This window comes from Anoplophora glabripennis, unplaced genomic scaffold (genome assembly GCF_000390285.2).
Source record: "Anoplophora glabripennis isolate ALB-LARVAE unplaced genomic scaffold, Agla_2.0 scaffold221, whole genome shotgun sequence".
NCBI lineage: Eukaryota > Metazoa > Arthropoda > Insecta > Coleoptera > Cerambycidae > Anoplophora > Anoplophora glabripennis.
Genome location: NW_019416984.1, coordinates 498090 through 519548, shown reverse-complemented (window position 1 = coordinate 519548; position 21459 = coordinate 498090). Strand labels below are relative to the sequence as shown.

Sequence of the window (21459 nt, the reverse complement as noted above, 5' to 3'; positions counted from 1 at the left end):
TATCTCCGCGAAAAATAAAGCTTTTTACAAATAAAAAAATGCGTTTTGAAGGGGAAAGATAGTAGTTTCCAATGATATTTTCAGTTTTGAGAAAAAAAATTTTTCGCCAAGTTACATAACCTTGAAAATAGCAAAAATACGTGTTTTTTGCACTTTTAGGTTAGAATATCTCGGAAACCTAGGGTGATGGATCAATTCTGAGGCCAGATTCGGATTCAGCGCGCCAAATGCCTTCGGAAACGTATTGTCTGATCTCTGGAATTTTTTCCTTGTTGGCCTGTGTTATTAAACAAATAAAATCATGCCTAAATAACAAATCTCTAATTAAAACAGTTTTAGAATGATGTTAAAAAAATTATTTCGTACCTATATGTTAAAAACGTTGATATTTTTATATAGGTAAGTTAAATTACTTAGTCTTATTTAGGGCCCAGGAGTTTGAGACACCTTGTATAATCTTGCACGAATAGTCAACATTCATCATAAACAGCTAATAAACTATAATAGAATAAAACTTTTTAAAAAACATTACATTTATATTAGTAACTTTTTGTAAATTTTCTATGCGCTTGTCGTTAATAACCACCTAACTTTCTATACATGACAAATGTACGAATATTTTTAAAACACGGAGTTACAATGTATCCTATTTACGCAGATTTATCAATCGCCACCTTAACAATGTTATTACGAGTAGTTTTAAAGTTACATTTCTAGCAGCCAAATTACCAATACAGGCGGTAACAGCCAAAGGTGAGCTAGGTGTGAAGGTGGCAACTAATACGATTCGACGTGCCAAGAAAAACACATCAGATAACGATTTTCTTAGAAGTTCGAAGGTGCTTGAACCGAATGATGCCGCTGTTGCTTAATTTCAACAGAACTTCAACTGACACTCATGATTGCTAAAGATTTGTGGGTTTTGAAGTCCTAAAAATTAACCTACAGGTCAGTCAGTTCGTTATTATTTCAGTTGGGAAACGGTTCTCTTTTCACAAATATATTGACATAATTATCAAAACTATTATTGAGATATACAGACTTTCTTACGTCTGGGAAGGTAGTTAAGACACACCCTGTATATTCCCGTTCTGGTTTATCGGCCATTAAAATCAGCCATTATATTTTATTAATAAGATGCATACCTTTCAAATTCGGTGAGCCGGGACGAGTCTCTAAAGCCCTTAGCAAATGGGTTGCTGTCAATCTTCAGCTTCGTTATCTGTAACAAAATTATAAATTCAAATACTAGAAATGTGGACGTAAAATATAGGAGCTGTCAACCGGGAGAGATCATTCTCTTAATGGCAGGTCATTCTTTACAGTGCTCGTCATCACTCTAGTGAGAGGGCGTTTTAAATTTTGTGGGGAAAAATTACTCTGTCAGCGCAAACATAAAATTAAAAAAAATAAGTAATAATAAAAAACGAGCTTATAGCCGAACGAGAAGGAATCAAAATAAAAGAAGTAATAGTAGCCAATAAAAAATAAAATTATAACGTATTCTTTGATTAAAAATATCTTCTTTATTTCTTTTAGTTAAGTACAACTATTTATAATGTGTCTCATGTGCCCCCCCCCTAGAAATTCGAAAAACGTACAAAACTTTTCTTAAGCTAGGAAAATATTAGATTGGAAATTTTTAATAAAATATTTTATTTACTTAAACTTAAATTTTGAAAATGTATACACTACTTTATTTTTTTTAAAACAATTGTAATAAATTAAAATAAACATTAAAAGTAATTAAAAAGTAAAAGTAATACATTTCCATATTTTAAAAATTTAGCTCTGGAATTTTAAATTAAGAATAAAAACCTGGCTGATAAATACTATGATACAAAATCATCTCAATGGCCTAGCAATGATGAGTAGGATACTTACTTAAGGAGGTTCGATACCGAAAAAAAATGATAAGAAAGTTTTCAAAATCATTGAAATCTGTTAATAAATATGCCAACTGCCTCGTGTAAAAATATCAGATCAATTGCCAACATAGTTTTTTTGAAAAATGATATTACAAATTATACTCTTTTACACAGGCTTTTATGCGAGTTGGGAAAAAACTGTAATCAAACGTGAATACTGCTCTTAAAAATGGTTAGGATCGGGAAAATATAATTATAATTAAAGAATTAAATATTACTAAACATTTTAAAACAATAAAAATATGCACTTACAATGTAATTATTGAGATAATGGAATGAATATAACGTTTTGACAAATCTGAACAAACATCTGATCCAATGAAAGGAAATGTGGCAACACTGTACGCTGTATTTAACGCGTTGACTGACGCGCTATATTTGAATAGCTCGATTATAGACTATAGAATTATTCCAGTCGAAAACATATGTAGTAATAATTAATATTAAACAAATTTTTCGTGATCTAATGCAATATAATAGCAATTTGAAACAAAAATTGAAAGGATCTCTTTGCAAAACGAACAGTATAGATGTTCTGTCATAATCTTCAATTTGACAAGACGACGTCTCACTATCATACACTGAGCTTCTTGATAGTTACCATATGGATTCTCGGTTTGCACATTTTACTATTTTCTTATCAGTCCCACATTCTGTTGCATACGCATTTTATATTGCTTTTCAGTCATTACTTTTCCTTTGTATCTTGGATGTTCATTCATGTTTACGAAATACGCGCAAAGCATAGTTGACAGTAATGACAGTGGACCCAACTTTTACCACCACGCCATGGCAATGTTGCCAGGTTTCATCCATAATTTTACATGCTCTTAGTGAATAAATAGACACTTTTATTCAAATAAAAAGTTAATTGCCGTGCATAAACACGAAAAATATATAGAAGCTAATACGTGTTATATAAATTTCATTCGTATATACTATATTTAGTTCGCTCAAATTAGTTTATGTAAGTTTGGTACTACAACGAAACTCCCGTGTATAAGCATAGCCTTCCCTCTCGCACCGCCTGCCCCGCAAGAGATGTATCGAACCTCCTTAAGCTTATTTTTGACAATCATGAAAATTTTACTAATAAAGTGGTCTTGTCGATTTTCAAAAAATCCGAGAAGTTTATGTTTTACCTATCTTTCGTTGAATTTCTTTATTTTTTTATGTTTTTTTTTTATAAAAAGGTTTTATTAAAAATATTTCTGAAAAAAATAATTCACTGTATTATACCTATCTATTTCTACCTATAATTTATATTTCTCCTATCCTCTCTCTCTCTCTCTTATCTTGGATATAATTTAATAATATCCATTAATGTGTTTTAAAAAAACCATAAAAAGTCACTCTGTTTTGATGTAAGTAACGTTACAGCTTATTTAAAAAACATATAATATATTATTAACTATGTTTCTAAAAAATATATAATTTTGTTTTGTTAATATTTATTCATTCCTTGTGAAACGAAGTTAGGTACCTGATAAAATAATCGTAATAAGTGGAAACCTAGATTTCTGTTATCCAAGAACATTATTTAACTTCAATAAGATTTTTTAGAAAAAAAAATAAACGTTGTCACCGCCGTTCTTGGTGGTGAATTTGCTTAATACCTTTAAAATATAATAAAAAGGTTATAATCTGTTTTGGCAAATCACATTTTTCGAGGCCCACCATCAAGAACTTCATCATCTTTCAGAAATCATCCGAGCCAGTGGGCTCTGCTACCCTAAAAATTACCATAATCACCCTGACACACGTGAAACAATCTCAAATTAAATCCGTTAATGAATTCCCATCCGTCAACAGTTGGCAAAAACGAATGCGACCGTCTTCAGTCGAAGACTGTGCAATTAGTCACCTGGAAAAAGGGCTCCCCGACGGGGTCGGGGGGACCGTAAACAAACAGTACGTCAGTCGTACGGAGGAACTCCTGGGGTGGGCCAATTATCTGTTCACGGGGAGTGACAGCAACCGATAGAGCATAGCTGGAATGCCTGGTGCCCCCAGGTGTCCAGCCCGAGGGCCATAAGATAGCGCTGGACGAGATGTGACGCGGACCGCACGCTGTCACCAACTAATCCAGCGATTGGCCCCCTCGGCGCGCTGAATTCGAGGAGAAATAATAATTAATTAAGCCGGGTATGTTACAGAAACGAATGCAGATGGAGCTGTTTCTATATGAAGTCATTTACCCCCTAGACAACAGTCAGTATTTTCACTAATGTAAATTTTTTGAAAAAAAAAAATACATAGATATGCAAAGCAATGTGCTACATGTAGGCATAAATTTCTTTGTTTCAGGAAAATTCAAAATTTTACTAGCAACAGTATCTAATACTGTTTATTTTCATTTTATAGCAAGTAAAGTTAGTATAAAAGATAATAAATATGCTAAAAACTCTTAAATATCTTCATATAAATTGAAAGACTCCTCTCTACCTTTGACAATCCTATCTTCACCAATAAACTATTTCTATGTGCAAATTATTGAAGTTTTAGGGAAGAACGAACACCTTAAAAAATTTGTTGGTACACCAAAATAAAATTTATATAACTTTTTCCATATTTCTTTCAAATTTCTTACATTTCAATTAATCAATTTTTTTACCGCTAATAAAGTTTCTATGTCAGTTAAATGTACTATAGTTCAATATTAATAAGTACATTTAAGGGCAGTTAAATCAAAAACACTGTTCGTGAAAATCACAAATGGACACAAACGTCAACCTGTCACTGTTGTATTGCCCGACAAACAATGATCAAAGAGTTTGTTGAATGTCGGGTATTCGCGGCTTTTAACAGAACATATAATTAATACTAAATTATGACTCTAAATATAAGAGTTAAAAAATACCACAAGGTTAAGACTTCAGTTGTTAAAGATTTATATTGAACATATTACACCAGGTGCTATTTAAAATTTTCTAGAACGAGGTTTCGATATATACTTACCATTTAATATTCAAAAGACGATCAAAACACTAGGATTTGAAGAAATTGTTTCCAAATATATACCATTTTAGAGTTTATAAAAAGAATATTTGTTCTTCATTTGTTTTTTAAATTGCGTTCATGGCCTACATTCATAAATCGAAAATACAATACTTATGTATGTTTTCAGCCACGAAATTTGCATAATTCCAAATATTTCGAATTTTCACAATCAACAACGGCGGTGACAACATTTTTAACATTAAAGCCATGTTTCGCATCGTATTAGCTATGTCCTGTACAAATTTAGTTTCGTGAAACTCTCTTGGTTTCAAAAATACAATACCTATCTGCGTTTTCAGCCACGAAATTTGAATAATTCCAAATATTTCGAATTTTCACCACCAAGAACGGCGGTGACAACATTTTTAACATTAAGGCGATGTTTCGCATTGTATTAGCATGTCCTGTCCAAATTTGGTTAATGCAACTCTCCCGATTTCGAAAATTCAATGCCTATGTATGATTTCAGCCACGAAAATTGAATAATTCCAAATATTTCGAATTTTCACCACCAAGAACGGCGGTGACAAGATTTTTAACAGTAAGGCGATGTTTCGCATTGTATTAGCTATGTCCGCTGTGTATAAATATACAAACACCGAACTTATAATGGATTATACAAACATATAAGTTACTATTTTATATAGTTTGTATGGAACAGTCGGAACAGGGTATAGCAAAGGAGTGAAATGCAAACTAAGAAAGTGAGCTGAGTACGACCCTGTTAAGAGCCGGGCTTCCCGTAGATTCTACATCAGTTCGACAACCAGCAGCGCATATAATTTTGATTGGTTATCTTCCACGTGGACAGATATTCTCAAAATGTACCTACAGAGTCATTCAAATAATATTGTACCCCATATCCTTTTTTTATTTGTATTTACGAGAAAGTGGTAAACACTAATTTTAGGGAATTTTCTTACGATTTTAACGAGATTTATAAAAAAAACAATTGACTGCATTTCGTTTTTCGTATTCATATTTTTTCTTATTACAATGATGGGGGAAATGTCTTTTTCTGTTTATATCACAAAAAAAAGTTTGGTTTATACCTTTTTTATATTATATTTTTCTGATATTGCACAAAAATTTACTACAATATGTACACGTTTTATTTTTACCCTGTGTTTTTTGCGTTTTCATGATTCCCTAACATTGCTGATAATATTAACAACTGACAACCGCGTAACTAATGCTATCTTGAAAAGCTATTATTCGACTTCACTTTAACCAAATATATCTGTCTAATAATAATTCGTGAGATCCTGGTACTGTTTTTGTGTGCAGGATAAGAAACAAGCCCATCATAATCGTGAAATGTGAAATGTAAAAATTCTTATAATTATTGCACCCGCTAACAACCTCAAGAGACCATCAATCTCATTGCCTCGCTTTTTATTGCTACACTTTACCATTCCAAACGTGACGAACGTTTTACAAATATTTATTAATTCAAATTACGTACTTAATTATCATATCTGGTACAATTAATCTAGCAAATTAGAAGTACACCTCATCTATCATGCGAAAGCGAGCGGTACAAGTCGGTTAAAAATTTGACGAACCCTCTCTACTGTCAAATTAGGTATAGTCGGGCTAATTTTCCCATTCGGAAAATTTATTCGCTGGGGATCCAGACGAAATAAATTATGTGTAAGGCGGATTTAATTATAAGTGCTTTCTCTGCCTTCGCGCAAGGAAAACAGGTGCTTAATTGTGAGTGTATCGGGTTCGTCAAGGATTACAGTGGGAATAAATATAAGAGGATGAATATGACAGTCTAACCGGTTAATAGAAACGTGTCTTCCCTTATAATTTCAGTTTCAGCTCCTGAAACAACATTATTGAAAATCTGTAGTTTAACTTAAATTGCACATTAATTATCGCGTTTCTACACTGTCCCACTATACGGTAGATCTAATAATTTGTTAGTAATTTCTCATTCTCACTCCTCCATTGGCATTAAGGTGATATAAATCCGGTATTATTATCTGTCGCGTTAAATTTGTTAATGTTAAAAATAAATAAAAATCCAAGAATTGTACCGTAACGAAACAGTTTAACATTATCATACCCCATCCCGTTCCGTGGTCCCCCTACAGCCGCCTTTTCTGGTTTCGACTTCCGTTCCCCTGCGTTGCCGGCGTCCCATTAAACCTGAAATATCGGGCATATTTGCGGGGAAGCGTGTAAGTTCGCCGTTTGAGAAGTCGGGAGGCAGATCGTTAGTGACTTCCCAACACATTGATGTTGTGAAATGTGTCATGTAAACTCGCGAGGCATCCTCACCGATCTAGGGGCCCACGGCAATTCGTCACTCGACGAGAACACAGCATCATGTGTCTTGCCACACACGCGCGTCGTGTGAAACGTCCTGTCTCATTTAAAAACTATTATTTATGTTTACTTATGTCGGAGAATGCCACTTCTTACGGCGCTCGCTTTATACGGAGGACGCCAGTCAATTCCACCACCACGAATACGTCCAAGTATCAATACCACCTATACGACAAAGCCTGGAATTCTGTGTGACGTCAGCGGAAGTCGTTTCGTTGCCGAACACCACAACCGTAGACGAAATATGTATCACACAACCTTATTTACAGGTTTCTGCTTAGTTTTTTCACCGATTTTTTTTTTAACATATTTGTACAAAATCAGTAAATGGATATAATGAAACACTACAAACGTGTTGTGTTGTGAACTGTAATGGAAATGCGAAAAATGGACCAAAAGTTCAAGGTGTCAATAACTTTAAAAAATTATAATCATTTGTTAGAAAACGTGAAAAACAATAAATTAATGCATGACTGGTTTAATGCCTCTAATGATTCTCAAATTGCAATTAAAACTGAAAACTTGCTAGGTCTAATTACGAGTACCATGATTGTTATGCTTTTGTAATAAAAGCAAAAGTTGAGATAGAAACCTTTCTTAATGGTCATAGACAAATTAGTAATTCATTACGACTAAGTTAATAAGTGCATTGAAATACAAAACCTCTACAAGCCACGTTATAACAAGCCAACACATAACAGAATAATTTTAATATATTTAGTTTTTCATTTATAACTGAACAATTTTATTATATTGCATTCCTAATGAAATATATCGATATTCAATGAAGACTTATATTATCATCAATGCTGTTTACAATAAGTCCAGGATGTTCCAGTTCTGTCTAACGTTAAACAAAATTAAAAGTCAAGAGAAATTATTGTTTCCACTAGACAAAATCCTAGGTACGGATTGGATTATACAGTTTTGTATTGTTTAGTACAATTATTAAATATTAGACATCCGATCGCCATACCTGTATACTGTGGTAAACCACTCTAGCTGACGTCACGATTCAGAGTTACGGCCTTGTTGTATAGATGTTGTAAGTTTAGGTGCACTGCCAATCTCGGAAGAATACAGACCATCTAACAAGAGTATTGTTTGTTTTATTTAAGCCGTTCTTAAAAAAATGCATTGATGTACCTACCATGTAAAATTTTTTTATGCATCTCCGCCATTGTGAATGGAGAAAATCAAATAACCTATAGTAGGATCGTATTCGATGCAAAGTAGAGCAAAAAGTTGTCGGTCTTTTATCAAAGGAAAATCGTGTCATCATTTTTAGGAGGCGTAAGATAAATCATTTCAAATTTAAAATGAAATTCAATGTAAAATCTGAAATACCGCTGCATACGCACTGTGTTCTGGTAGTAGCTGTAGTCGCCCAGGTGCATCGAGTGTACGAACTGGTCGGTTATACGTCAAATACTAACCTGGCGAGCTTTGCCGTCAATTAGAGAGCGCTTCCAAAAAACAAGTAAACAACAGTGGCGCGTACAGAGGTAAAATGTAGTACATATGTGGAAATTAAAAAACAAATTGGATTTATAATAAATTACAGTTAAAATAAATAGTATATGAGAATAAAGGAACTTTTGTAGGAACAAGGGTGCCAGACGAGAACTGATCCCTTCGTCCCTTCATAATGTATAAAGAAATTATTCAATTTCTAAAAACCCTTAAAAGCGTATGGCACTGGATCCCTTGACAGGCATGATTTATTACTTTGCATCGAATATGATCCTACTATAGAAGGCTATTGTAAAATATCAATGTAAAACATATACAGTGTATCACGAAGAGTAGCATTATCTCAAAAAGTAGTCAAAATTGAAATTTGAAAATTTGTATACAGGGATTTATTAAAAAAAAGATCTATTCAATGAAAATAGTGTCAACTTTCTCGCACTTCCGGTTATACCGGAAGTCATCATCAACTATTATTTTAAATAGAACACTGTAGATTTTTACATTTTTTAATTCCACGGTAAAATCTAGACTAATTTCATATAAGGTACTACGGGCCAAAATGTGACAGTTTTCAAGTTACTATCAATTTTCAAAAAAAAAAATGAGGGATGCAAGTGATTTTTGAAAACATAATAACTTCGACATTTTGCTTTATTTATTAATGAAATTTGGTATGGATAATTTAAAAGCAATGGAATTCAACCAGTTTATGTCAAATTTGCAAAAATTTATACAGAGTGTTTAAGAACGTGTGACCAATATTGTGAACTTAAAGTTGAATTTACTCAAATATTTCAAATGGTACTCTGTATATTATTATATTAATGGATGCATAATGGATGCAATTTTACTTTAAAATGATACTATAGTTCCCTATACCCAAAGTTAATAATTCCTGTGTAAATTGGAAATGCACTAAAGAGTTGAATAATAAACGGTGTCTGATTAATGAACTGTAATTTTTATTATTGTTATACATTCATCAAAAACAATAATTCAGTATATAAAATTAAAAAGGGCGATGCTTTAAATAACCCCCCATCATACTCGTAGATTTTTCTGTGTTGAAATCAATAATTTCCAATTTACACAAGAACTGTAAACTTCAAGTATAGGGAACTATAGTATCATTTTAAAGTATATTTAATTGTGCTTCCATTAATGTAATAATATACAGGGTGTACCATTTGAAATTTTTGAGTAAATTCAACTTCAACGTCACAATATAGGCCACACGTTTTTACACTCTGTACGAATTTTGCAAATTTGACATAAACTGCTTTTGCTTTTAAATTATCAATGCCAAATTTCAAAATAAATAAAGCAAAATGTCGGAGTTATTCTATTTTCAAAAATCACTTACATTCCTCATTTTTTTTTTCGAAAATTAATAATAACTTGAAAACTGTAACATTTCGGCCCATAGTATCTTATATAAAAATAGTCTAGAATTTGCCGTAGAATGAAAAAATGCATAAATATACATAGTGTTCCATTTGAAATAACAGAGCTGATGACTTCTGGTATAACTGGAAGAGCGAGAAAGTTGACAGTATTTTTATTGAATAGATCTTTTTGATAAACCCCTGTATAGAAATTTTCAGATTTCAATTCTCATTACTTTTTGAGATAATCCTACTGGGCTTTCTGCGTGATACACCCTGTATATTATGTGATGTAAAATATGACAAAAACAAATATTTGTTGATCTTCTGCAACATAGAAAATATGAACCGTATCATGCAGCATTATATCTACTGACAGGTCGATAAAATTTTGAAGCCTAAAATTCGATTCGCATTCTAAGTGCCTACATTATTTCGGATGTTTTAGAACTTTTGGTTAATTCAAAGATTTTAAATCTATTTAAAATAGCTTTTCAAAAGTTCTAGCCAAGTATTTACTACATTTTATTTATAAATAATTGTCCCTATTTGTCGTCATTTCTCATTTTTTTCTCCGATAGACAAAACGATTCAAAATCGGAGGTGTTACGTTGCAATTACATCAGTCCAGCGACAGTGTGTTTGCCGATACCATCGTATCTCAACTGGAAGTAAGCGTTTGCTCAAAATTATGTGACTACAGTTCGCAGAAATAAGAAATAAATATTTATCGCCGTAATTTACTGCTTGCCAGGGACCGAGCACCTCGCGGTGTAAATTCTTATCGCGATAACCCGAAATTAAGCAATATATTTTAAATAATTACTGCACCTCTGAGTTATTGCCACTTTTCCAATTAGGGCCTTCCTAAATTGAATAATTTTACGACACATTTTTTTCGGAAACAAGTTTTCTTTAACACTTTGTGGAATATTGTAAATTAAAGTTGTTTCATGCTTTTAACAATGAACGAAAGCTCTAGTGTAAAACGTTCATTTATCAAAGCTCTAAAACATGAAATAAAATAATGAAGGTCAATATTTTTGATACAATTAATGTTTGAAACTTTCTTGTTTAATTATTATCCTTTCTGCTATAGTTAATCATGAGTTGATTCTGTCTAGAGCACATTTTTATTCATATTTGGTTACTGACGGCTTTAGCGTTGGGGGAATTAGTACTGGTCGTCCCGCTGCTTGATGATCGCGTACAAGAAGCTCATATAAAACACCTTCGCACATGTGACTGGCGCTACCGCTCGCTACACGACCATAATTCACCCTCGCTCTCGCTCTATTCCAGCTAAAGAGGTGCGAGAGCGAGCGGGAAAGGGACATTCTCAGCTCTGTTTATCCAACCTCTCTTTCTGCTATTATCCCGAAGAATGCGCCAGCGGAGGAAGAAATATTTATATTTTTAGGGATGCAGTCACCGCACAAAAGGTTGCTCGAACGAGGAGAAAAATGACGAGGTGTCTCGGCCGGCAACTAGGTGGCATTTTGAACGGGGAAAATAATATCTAAACTAGCGCAACTTCATTCATAAATTCATAATGTTTCACTGCGCATTTAATTGGTGTATATGCTATTGATTGATACACAGTGAATGTAGAGTTTTCCACTTTGTCACGTACAAAGCCCTACGAGTTCGTAGTAGATAAGAACACTTATCAATTAATGTCATCTGATACGTTTTAATCCCTTCCAAACTCAACAACTTTATTTCTTTGACTTTTCTTTGCGTCAGTGGTTTGCTATAAAAAATTATAATGTAATTTCCAAGTATTCAAAGATCCTAGATAGTCATTTATTTATTTATTTATTAAACATCCAAACAGGCTGTGATAGCCAAGTTACATGGAGTGTAATTTATAACAAAATAATAAGAAATACTGATCAAGTAAACACAGTCGAGTTATAATGTACCTAAATAATAGTATCACTACAAAATTTAAAGTATGTACATACAGGGTGTATTTATTATCTAATTATATAGAAAACTGTAGGAAATGATCAACGAGCATATTGTAAAACAATTTATATGGGTTAGAAAAATCGAGATTAGTAAAAACGTTTATTGAATTTGCAAGTCGAAACATCGCAATGAGAGGGGCTCGGACGGAGACTCTAACGGTAGGGACATGAAACATTAACGGCGAACGGGTACGAAATGGCGGCGCATTGAAGGGTACTAACTGTAAGATATTTGGTTCATTTATCAAATCATTAACAACCTTATACAAAAACATGATCTGCGCAACTTTACGCCTAATGTCCAATGAGATTATCCCAAATTCTGTTCTAAGTTGCGAAGATCTAATGCAATTGTAATCAGGGCGCACATGATATTTTTTAAAATAAAGATATCTTAGAAATTTATTTTGAATCTTTTCAACTGAGCTCAAATAAGTTTGGGGCTGTGATTGCCAAATAATTGAAGCAAATTCAAGTTTAGATCTAACAAATGTAAAATAGAGAATTTTCAATGTTTGTATATTTGTGAAAACTGCAGTTTGTCTGATAATAAATCCTAACATTCTGTTTGCAGAATCTGTAATATATTTGACATGTTCAGAAAACGAAAGATCACTACCATATCTCAAGCCGAGATCCTTAATGTTATAAGTTCTATTTAGTAAATTACCACTCATGTAGTAATCAAACACAATGGAATTCTGTCTCCTTTTAGAACAAAAAGAAACAACATGGCACTTCTTGAAATTGAAAAGTAATTTGTTATTGACACTCCAGTTGACAATACTATCTATGTCCCTCTGTAGTGCCACACAATCTCTAACGGTTTCAATTTTTCTATAAAATTTTAAATCATCAGCATAAAGTAGACATTTCGAATGCTCACAAACCATTGGAAGGTCATTAATAAACAATAAAAACAATAATGGTCCCAAGTTTGAACCCTGAGGCACCCCAGAATTGGCGTGATATTTGCCTGAAGTGTTTCCATTGTGTTCAACAACAAAATATCTGTTCTGTAAATAACTCTTAAATAAATTTAAAGTGTTTGGCGAAATACAATGTCTATGAAGCTTTCTAAGTAATAAATCATGATTAACTTTGTCAAACGCTTTTGTAAAATCAGTATAGATCGCATCAATTTGATGTTTTTCCTCAAATGCCCCATATATATCATTAGTAAATAAAAGTAAATTAGTATTTATTGACTTTTTTGCAACAAATCCATGTTGCTGTGTTGAAATATTTTTCTCCACATGCTGATACAGTTTTGTATAGATAATATGTTCAAATAATTTGGCTGGGGCACACAAAATTGCAATTCCTCTATAATTTGCCACATTCGATTTTTCCCCACTTTTGTGAATTGGAGTATATTTGGCCAACTTCCACAAGTCCGGAAAATTCCCTGATTGTATAATTAAATTATAAATATGAGTTAAAGGTGGTCTTACCCATTCTTGACAGCCTTTTAAAATATAAGGTGGTATACCATCACTACCAGCTGCTTTCTTTGGTTTTAATTTTTTTACTGCCAAATCATAACCTAAGTAATCAATTGTGCTCAAATTTAAAAAGTTATCATACATCTTGTTTGTAGGTATACCTAGTGTAAGTTTTACTTTTTTAATTTCTTTTGGCTTTTTGAAAAATTACAGAACTAGTAGGTACTACTATAGGCATTCTTATTTTTTATAAGTTAGAATTTGTTTAAAATAAGATGAAATATTTTTCCTCGACTAATTTGACCCTTCCAAATCCATTTATAAAATACTTGTTGACTTATTTCTCGGTTTTTACAGTTTATAGGTTAAATGTTTATGAGTTCGTATTAGACTCTTTTGCATGTAAATGTATTTCCAGATTGATATAATGCGTAAAATATTGGCCATATACGAATTTTTAGACATTTTTTTAATTGAATGCAAAATTTGACATGATAGAGTGTTTTGAAGTTCAAATTCATGATCAGCGACCCAAAAAACATGAAAGGTATATTCAAAAATCGAAAAATAAGTCAAAACACTAAATTTCAACATGCGATTTCTCAAAGACGAAAAATTATATCGGGATAAATCCAAGTGCGTTATAAAAAGTAAGTTTTTAAGACCCCATTAATGGTTTTAGCGAAAAAATTTACTTATCCATGTAACATAACCTCAAACACGTCAAAAAATCGCGATTTTGGCACTTTTAGGTTAGGATATCTCGAAAACCAGAGCCAATTGAGAAATTTGGACCTGGAATTCCAATTCAGCGCACCAAATCCTTCGGAAAAGTATATTCTGGTTTCTGGGTTAGAGGGTCGACCAAATTTTGTTACTATAAAAATCTACATATTAACAAATGATGGAAATCCTGAGAGATACCGTTACTAAGAGCGCCAAAATTTCGACGCGACCGAATATTTTGAAAATAAAAGTGCATTTAATTCCAGTTGGTGTTTTTCAGAAAAAAATGTCTTATTTTATTTGAAAAATAAGCCATGCCTGAGTAATTATTTTTTTATATTTGAAATAAATAATCGAGTAATCGACACAATTGAACAAATCAAAATTATTTCTAAAATTATTCGTTTCACAAAAAAAATGATGGGAATTTTTTGTTAGGTACAAATTAAATTTTAAAAATAATATAATTATTATTCCCGTGAAAGGCTACTTCCGGTCGCTACCGGAATTTGAAAACATCGATCGGGCGAGGTCCATTTACTGTTAATGTAATGTAATTTTACAAAAAAGAATCATTGCTGTATTCTTACTATGCAACGTAAGAGAAAAAATTTAACTTTAACTTTCAGAGTTTGTGCCCATTGACACTCTTGCTGCACGCGATCAGAACTATCCATAGTAAAGTTTAAAAAAAGTAGCCGAGAGCCACTTTCCATATAAGGATTATGCGGGGTTGTTTATGTATCAATATAAATCAAATATAATCAATTTTGCCGATAAATTAATCATCAGCCCGAGTTTCATCAATCTACGTCAGACATTTTACGAAATATTTAAATAAATGTGATGTCTATTTCGAAAATGAAACGTTCTACAAACTCTGTTTATATGAATTTTTTTTTCTAATTTTGATTTGTTTATCACCAAAATTTTTAAAATCAACCCCTTGACTTGACTTGCCCATTTCGATGTGGCAAAAATACCTAATAATAAAAACAGTATTTATTCCTTTCTAACTGCAAAGATTATAGTCTTTCCGATATCAATTGAACCAAGAGAATAACAGTATGTAGCAGGTTCTGTCGTTGACGCAGCAACTCGGCATTGAAATATTTGAAAAACTTGTTCCCATATTTATTTAGCCATACCCATATACAGGTCTGGTCGAACTAAACGTGCAGGTGGTAGAAATGTATACGCCCTGTTGAAGAATACGAGCGCGGGCAAACCAAATACAAATACAGTTGTATTGGGCCACTGGGCAATAAATCTCAGCCGTTGACAAGTGGTCGACAAATTGCCCAGCAGTGCAGTGCATCAATGCGGAATTTGGTGTGATTCAGGTAATTTTAATTTATTATAGGCACCTTCTATTAATCATTGATATTACAATTGCGAAAGGGAGAAATAATATTATTACAACATGGCATTTTGGAAACCTTTAAAAACGGAACAATACGAAATTTACCATCAATATAATAAAATTGTTTGAGGGCATAAATAATAATTATAATATGTTGTTGGCCAAAGGAACATATAACGGAAATTTTCTGCACATTATACAAATTATTATAATTTTTACATTTATCAGAAAACTTTTTTACAGACGCCTACGAAACTCATTAAATTTTATTGCCAGGCGTTTTTTACATATTCAACTGACTAGAAAGACTATACCAACAAACAGATTTTGAGGAAGATGAGGCGACTTATCACTATTTTGTAAGATTTTGGTGGGGTTAATAAAAGTTTTGGAGAAGTTCGTCTTAAAATATATATATTTATCTGAGAACTAACCAAAATCCGTAAAGAATATGGAAAAGCGACACTCACAGCTAATCCATCCAAAAGCAACAGAGATATCTGACACCGATCAGAGCAAAGTTCTATTAATAAATGTTAGGTATATACAATTCAACTGCGTACTTACGCATTTGTTTCCATCGTAAAGTGCTGTTTATTTGCCTAACAGATTGCCCCCCGACTTTTAATCCTTTTACACTGTGGAAACAAAAGCCAAAACAAAAGACACTCAACGTCGTCATTAACGCCGCGGCCCAGCTGCCAGCTTCGCCGAACGGAATCTTCTATGTTTAGACCTTGGCGGCGGCGGCGGCGGTGATACCGTTAGGGAGCCTAAATTTAAGGCCGGTGCCGTCACGGAACTCATCATTTCTTCAACACCTCGCAGAGTGGCAATTTTCTATTCCCGTAATAAAAGCGGGCTAGCTGTTAATGTGTGGTCGCGACGTTGATGACCCGCTCGTGAAAAACAATGCGTTTGCGGGTCGTGGATCGGGAAAATAGTGGGAGAGCATGAAAGCTGAAAAAATAACAAATACCTGAAAACGCTAATCGCTTTACTGTTTCGCTTGGAGATGTATATGGATTTGTTCAATTGGATTGCTGTTAGGGAAGTTTTTTGGACATTTACTGTAACTGTAACTTTAAAAGTTGAACCACACATTCATTTGAATCAATATTACTGCAGTGTCATTGCCTCGTTTGTATAAAGATATAAACTTTGATTGCGAGTCATATTTATACGAAAGTTAGCTTCGACTTTTAGAAACACATATCTAGTTTGTTTTCTCAAATTCCGTCGAGGTCAGTGATTATAGTTTACCTTTTGGAGGGTGATCTTTGGTGGCTTGAGACAGGCCTTTCATTGCGGTGGAAAAGCATTTTTTTGGAATATTCGAAAGTGTAGTAAAAATTTACATTGTCGGTTACGATTGACTGATTCAAAAATAGGCGATTTTCAATATGAAAGTACCAGAGAAAAGATTTTATTCTGGACATTGCGCATTCTGGATATTTAGTCCCTTATGCCCTGCGACTAAAGCAGGCCTCCATCCATCCTCCTATCAGCGCTCGAGGCTGGGTGGGCCGCGTTCCTGGACGGCGGCCAGGCCGTCGAGGCGCGAGCCCGTTAATTGAGAGATCGCTATTCGGCCGACCGGCTATATTTCGCTTTCGCGGGATCCGGCGATGTATAAATATTGTCGCGTCTGCAAGATATGATTAAGGCTTCGCATCTGCTCTGCCACCCGGCGGGAAATTTATGTGGGACCAACTGAGAGGGCCTTTTTGCTCCTGTGGGTCTCACGAAACCGAGCCTGGTGAAGGGAAAATGGAAATGAAAGCGGTAGAAAAGTTTGGGTGTTTTCAAAAATTGTATGCGAGTTGTTTAAATTTTCGTATTACCTAATTTACAATCAATGAAATGTAACATTGCATGTAAGACAAAAGTATGAAAGAATTTGAAGCGCACTACTAGCACTGGCCAGGATACGACAGTGCTTATTGAATTGCGTGGTTCTTGGGTGGACGTCCGAACGCTCTCTACGATGGCTCCGAAGGTGGCCCTGTAGCGAGGTCCGCGTCAAAATCGTAAAATTTATACTTGGGAAAAATGTTCTTCTATGGATTGTGACCGTTTCCAAAGAGTTGTTAAGTTGTCGGCGATGATTTCGCGTTTCGTCGCCTGCGCTGTCAGCATCATCGGTACGGCTGATGGCCACTGACGGCACTCAATGCGTAGTGAGTCGTCTGTTATTGTTTGTCTATGGTCCCGAGGTTTGGGCGAGAACTTGACCTACTAGGGTATTTTTCGAAAGGTTGTCGAATTCTTTGTTGAAACATACGTGGAAATTCGAAATCTCGGGACTGTAAATATTACAATATAGTTTTATTCTGTTCGAACGTTTTAACATTTGAAAACAATGTGAAACAAAGGTTACACAGTACGGAAACTATGTTTGCTCCTAACTTTATCACGGAAATATCTCCTGGCATATCTATGCGTGATAGTAAAAAAAATGAATAAGTGATATTTATTTAAAAAATGTCCAGGTCCATATTTGCATATATATCGCACAACATTCGTTTCTTTTAAAGATTTGTTAATATGACCGTCTTCTTGCCAATATTTTATTAGCGGTGTAATTAATATCTATAAAAATATATAATTTTTATAGCTTAAGGATGCCGTAAAAATGAAATAACGTCCGCCGTCCGATTGGTCTCAAAATATTATTCCTAGAACCGACATCCTTCATTCCTTTTCTATCTTCCACAAAATCATTAACTTGAATCATATCCAAAACAAACCATAAACAATATTCCCATAACATTCGGCAGCCATTTTAACGTAAACGTTTACGTTAAAATTTTATTGTTGTGTATCTAATAGAGGCTTAATTATTAATAATTGGCTGACTTCCAGTTCAAGATAAATATTCAAACGATTTTATGTTAATTTTATTGGTTGATTGGCAAATAACTGCCTTTCTTTAATTTAGAGCCCACGTTTCTGGCACAGACGGAGTGCTGGGCCAACCGTCTCGGCGATGATAGAGGAACAAAAAAAGATATTCATAAGAAATTAATGTTTACATCATAATTAATGTTTGGTTTTATAGTTGTATATGTTACGATACGCAATTGGGTAACGTAAAAACGAATCAAGAGTACCAGACATATTAGGCATTGAACAAATCGCCTTCATATTTTGTTTCAACTGTAGCGTCCGTTTTTTCTTGGGAGTCCAACCTCGAGTGCTTATAAGATCTCAGAAAACACTTGGGACTTCTTGTTTATGGATGGTGGTTGGGTGCTGAGCGAAGACAACAAATTGGATTTTGAATAGAACTTTGGGAACATTATCAAATATTTGTGACAGTTTTAGTACTGATTGTGAGTCTGGATAGGTTCGGTATGATAAAAATTTGGATATTAAAAATTTTTCTATATTGATCAGGATTCTGGAAAGGTCCTGTACCTATAATAATTTTAACTTTAACTGTATTTCTGAATATTCTTGAAATTTTAAATCGAGCATAGTCTGGTTTTGCAATATTTGGACGTTTCGATTGGAAACCAGAGCGAAATTTGACCCTCGCAGTCTTCATGCCACCCAACTATACTTCAATGCCAAAATAATAAGCATTAACGTCAAAAATAAACCAATATTTATGCAGAAAAAAGTGTATGCAGGTGGTCTTTGCCACAACGATGGAATTGTCAAAATACATACTTTAGTATAATTAAAAAAGTACGTACCTACCTGTCTGTTGGATATTCCGATATATCAAGGTGATTGTAAATTTGTATGGATAATCTAGTTTTTACCAAAACCTATTTGTTCATTTAGCAATTTTTGGAACCCTCTAAAATGATACGCGCATGGAATCTCATTCCCTCACCCGTCACATGGACCTATATGCTAAAAATAAGTCACTGCCTACTACTTTGGTATAAGTGCCACAAGGCAATGTTGGTACACTTTGAAGAAAATTAAATTAGGTACATCGTAACTTTTTAAGTTTATTATTAAACATTTTTTACACAAATCCACGGTATATGTGCTAATATTTCTCAAAATAGAAATGTATATTAACAGTTCAAAACGACAGACACTACTTTTTAGATAAAAAAGGATACCAGAGGAAGCATCCTATGACCTCTATGCCCAAAGAATCCGTGAAAGGATATAACAATTTGGATAAAGTGCCATCCCCAGTCGTTAGATCGAACTACATCTAGCTCCAGCTCCACCAAAACTTCCATAAACGACCAATTTAGAAAAAATACATGAATTTGTCACCGACGTCTATAAAGTCATTTTGACATTCGAAGCGGTCAAAACTGAACTACCCAGATTCCTTCACTGACACGAAATATGACAAGGATTTCTCCTAACACACTCAGATAAATGTGAATAATTAGCGCTATAAATAACAAACATGTTTCTTGAAGTTTTCTATCATTAAAAAAAAAAGTTACCCGTTCCTATTCAATTTACTTGAAAGCAATTAGAACTACAACACGTTATGATTTATTGGTTATTTTTAAACAAGGATATATTTCATTTTAATCGTTTTGCCTTGCCTATCAGCGACATTTAAAGAATAGAAACGATGATTAATAGTAAATTCTTAGTGACATATATACCATAGCATTATCGACTATTGTCTGGTACTAATTTATTATAGTAGCCATTTATTTATTTGGTTCTTATCTCTATATTATATTCTACATTATTTGATACAATCTACGTGTACCTATACAAAATACCCTGTCATAATGGAGTACGTTGATAGCCACGATGGTTACGATTGCTTTGTCCCCAGAGCTTATCATCAAATCATTCATTATGTTTAATAATGAAGTATATATCGCTCCTATCTTTAATGAAGTAGAGAATATCATTACTGTGTAGATAATATTAAATTGAAAACTAATCTGTGGGGGACAAATCAGGCGATTATCGAGGTCACCAAAACGTTACGATAGTTATAAAAAAGGTTTGTAATCTTACCAGTTGATTTTGATACGCCGTAACCGCTGTGAAGATAGTCTCGGGAAATATGAAGGTCTTGTACTCTTCATTTTCTAGGTCTGACACAAGACCGGACGCTCCTTCGGCCCTCTTCACCAGGTGTATTCTGGGTTGGTACTTGTGCATTGAATTCAACACCAACTGAAACAAAGACGAGGTTGAAATTTTTTTCAAACACCTACAAATTATCATTTTTTTAACAGGAAATGACAATATCGTGTAAAAACTACAGAAAACAAAAAAAAGTTTCACAAAGATTTTTACTTATTTAAAAAAATATATAATTAACAGTATAGTAACGCGTGATAAAACTGTGAATAAAATTAGTTTTAAAGAATGTTTGATATTGGCCAAAAACAACAAGGACAGAAGTCCTTAACCAATTTGCAGACTTGGTGTGCAGAAAACAAATCGCGCATTAATACAGGGTGTCCGGTAAGTACCTCCTAATCTCTCGGGAGTGTATAGGGGAGGTCAAAATAAAACTAGTCCTTCCTATAATTTTTTTTCCTAATGTGCCCCCTAACGGAGTTATGGGGGGTCAAAGGGGTACCTAGAAATTAACGTTTAGGGTTATAACTTTGAAACCACCCTGTATATTATAATAAAATTTTCGTACGTTGTATTACACATGGAGCTCTACGATTTGATGCTAAAATCAACTTTTTGCTATTATCAGGTGTCCAGAAACGGACTGGCCCTATCACAATTTTTCTCAAAATTTTGACAGAAGTAATTTTATCAAACTGAAAATATTATTATTAGATACTCTGAAGGTTTTTCTTTAAAAATGGTACTCTTTATTTATTTCGAAAAAATGAACGGTTTGCGAGATAAATCGGTTTTGAA

At 33.6% G+C, this 21459-nt stretch overlaps 1 protein-coding gene across 2 annotated transcripts in view; it reads right to left on the bottom strand.

Moving 5' to 3' along the window:
- The window catches only part of LOC108905763 (T-box transcription factor TBX20-like), a 92521-nt gene that overhangs the window by 1984 nt on the left and 69078 nt on the right, over positions 1–21459 (bottom strand). For both annotated transcript variants that reach the window (XM_018708772.1, XM_018708773.1), the window contains exons 4-5: positions 20590–20751; positions 1146–1222 (exon numbers count right to left, since the gene is read on the bottom strand). In XM_018708772.1, coding sequence (XP_018564288.1) covers positions 1146–1222; positions 20590–20751 — 239 coding nt within the window. The remainder of the gene's footprint in view (positions 1–1145; positions 1223–20589; positions 20752–21459) is intronic.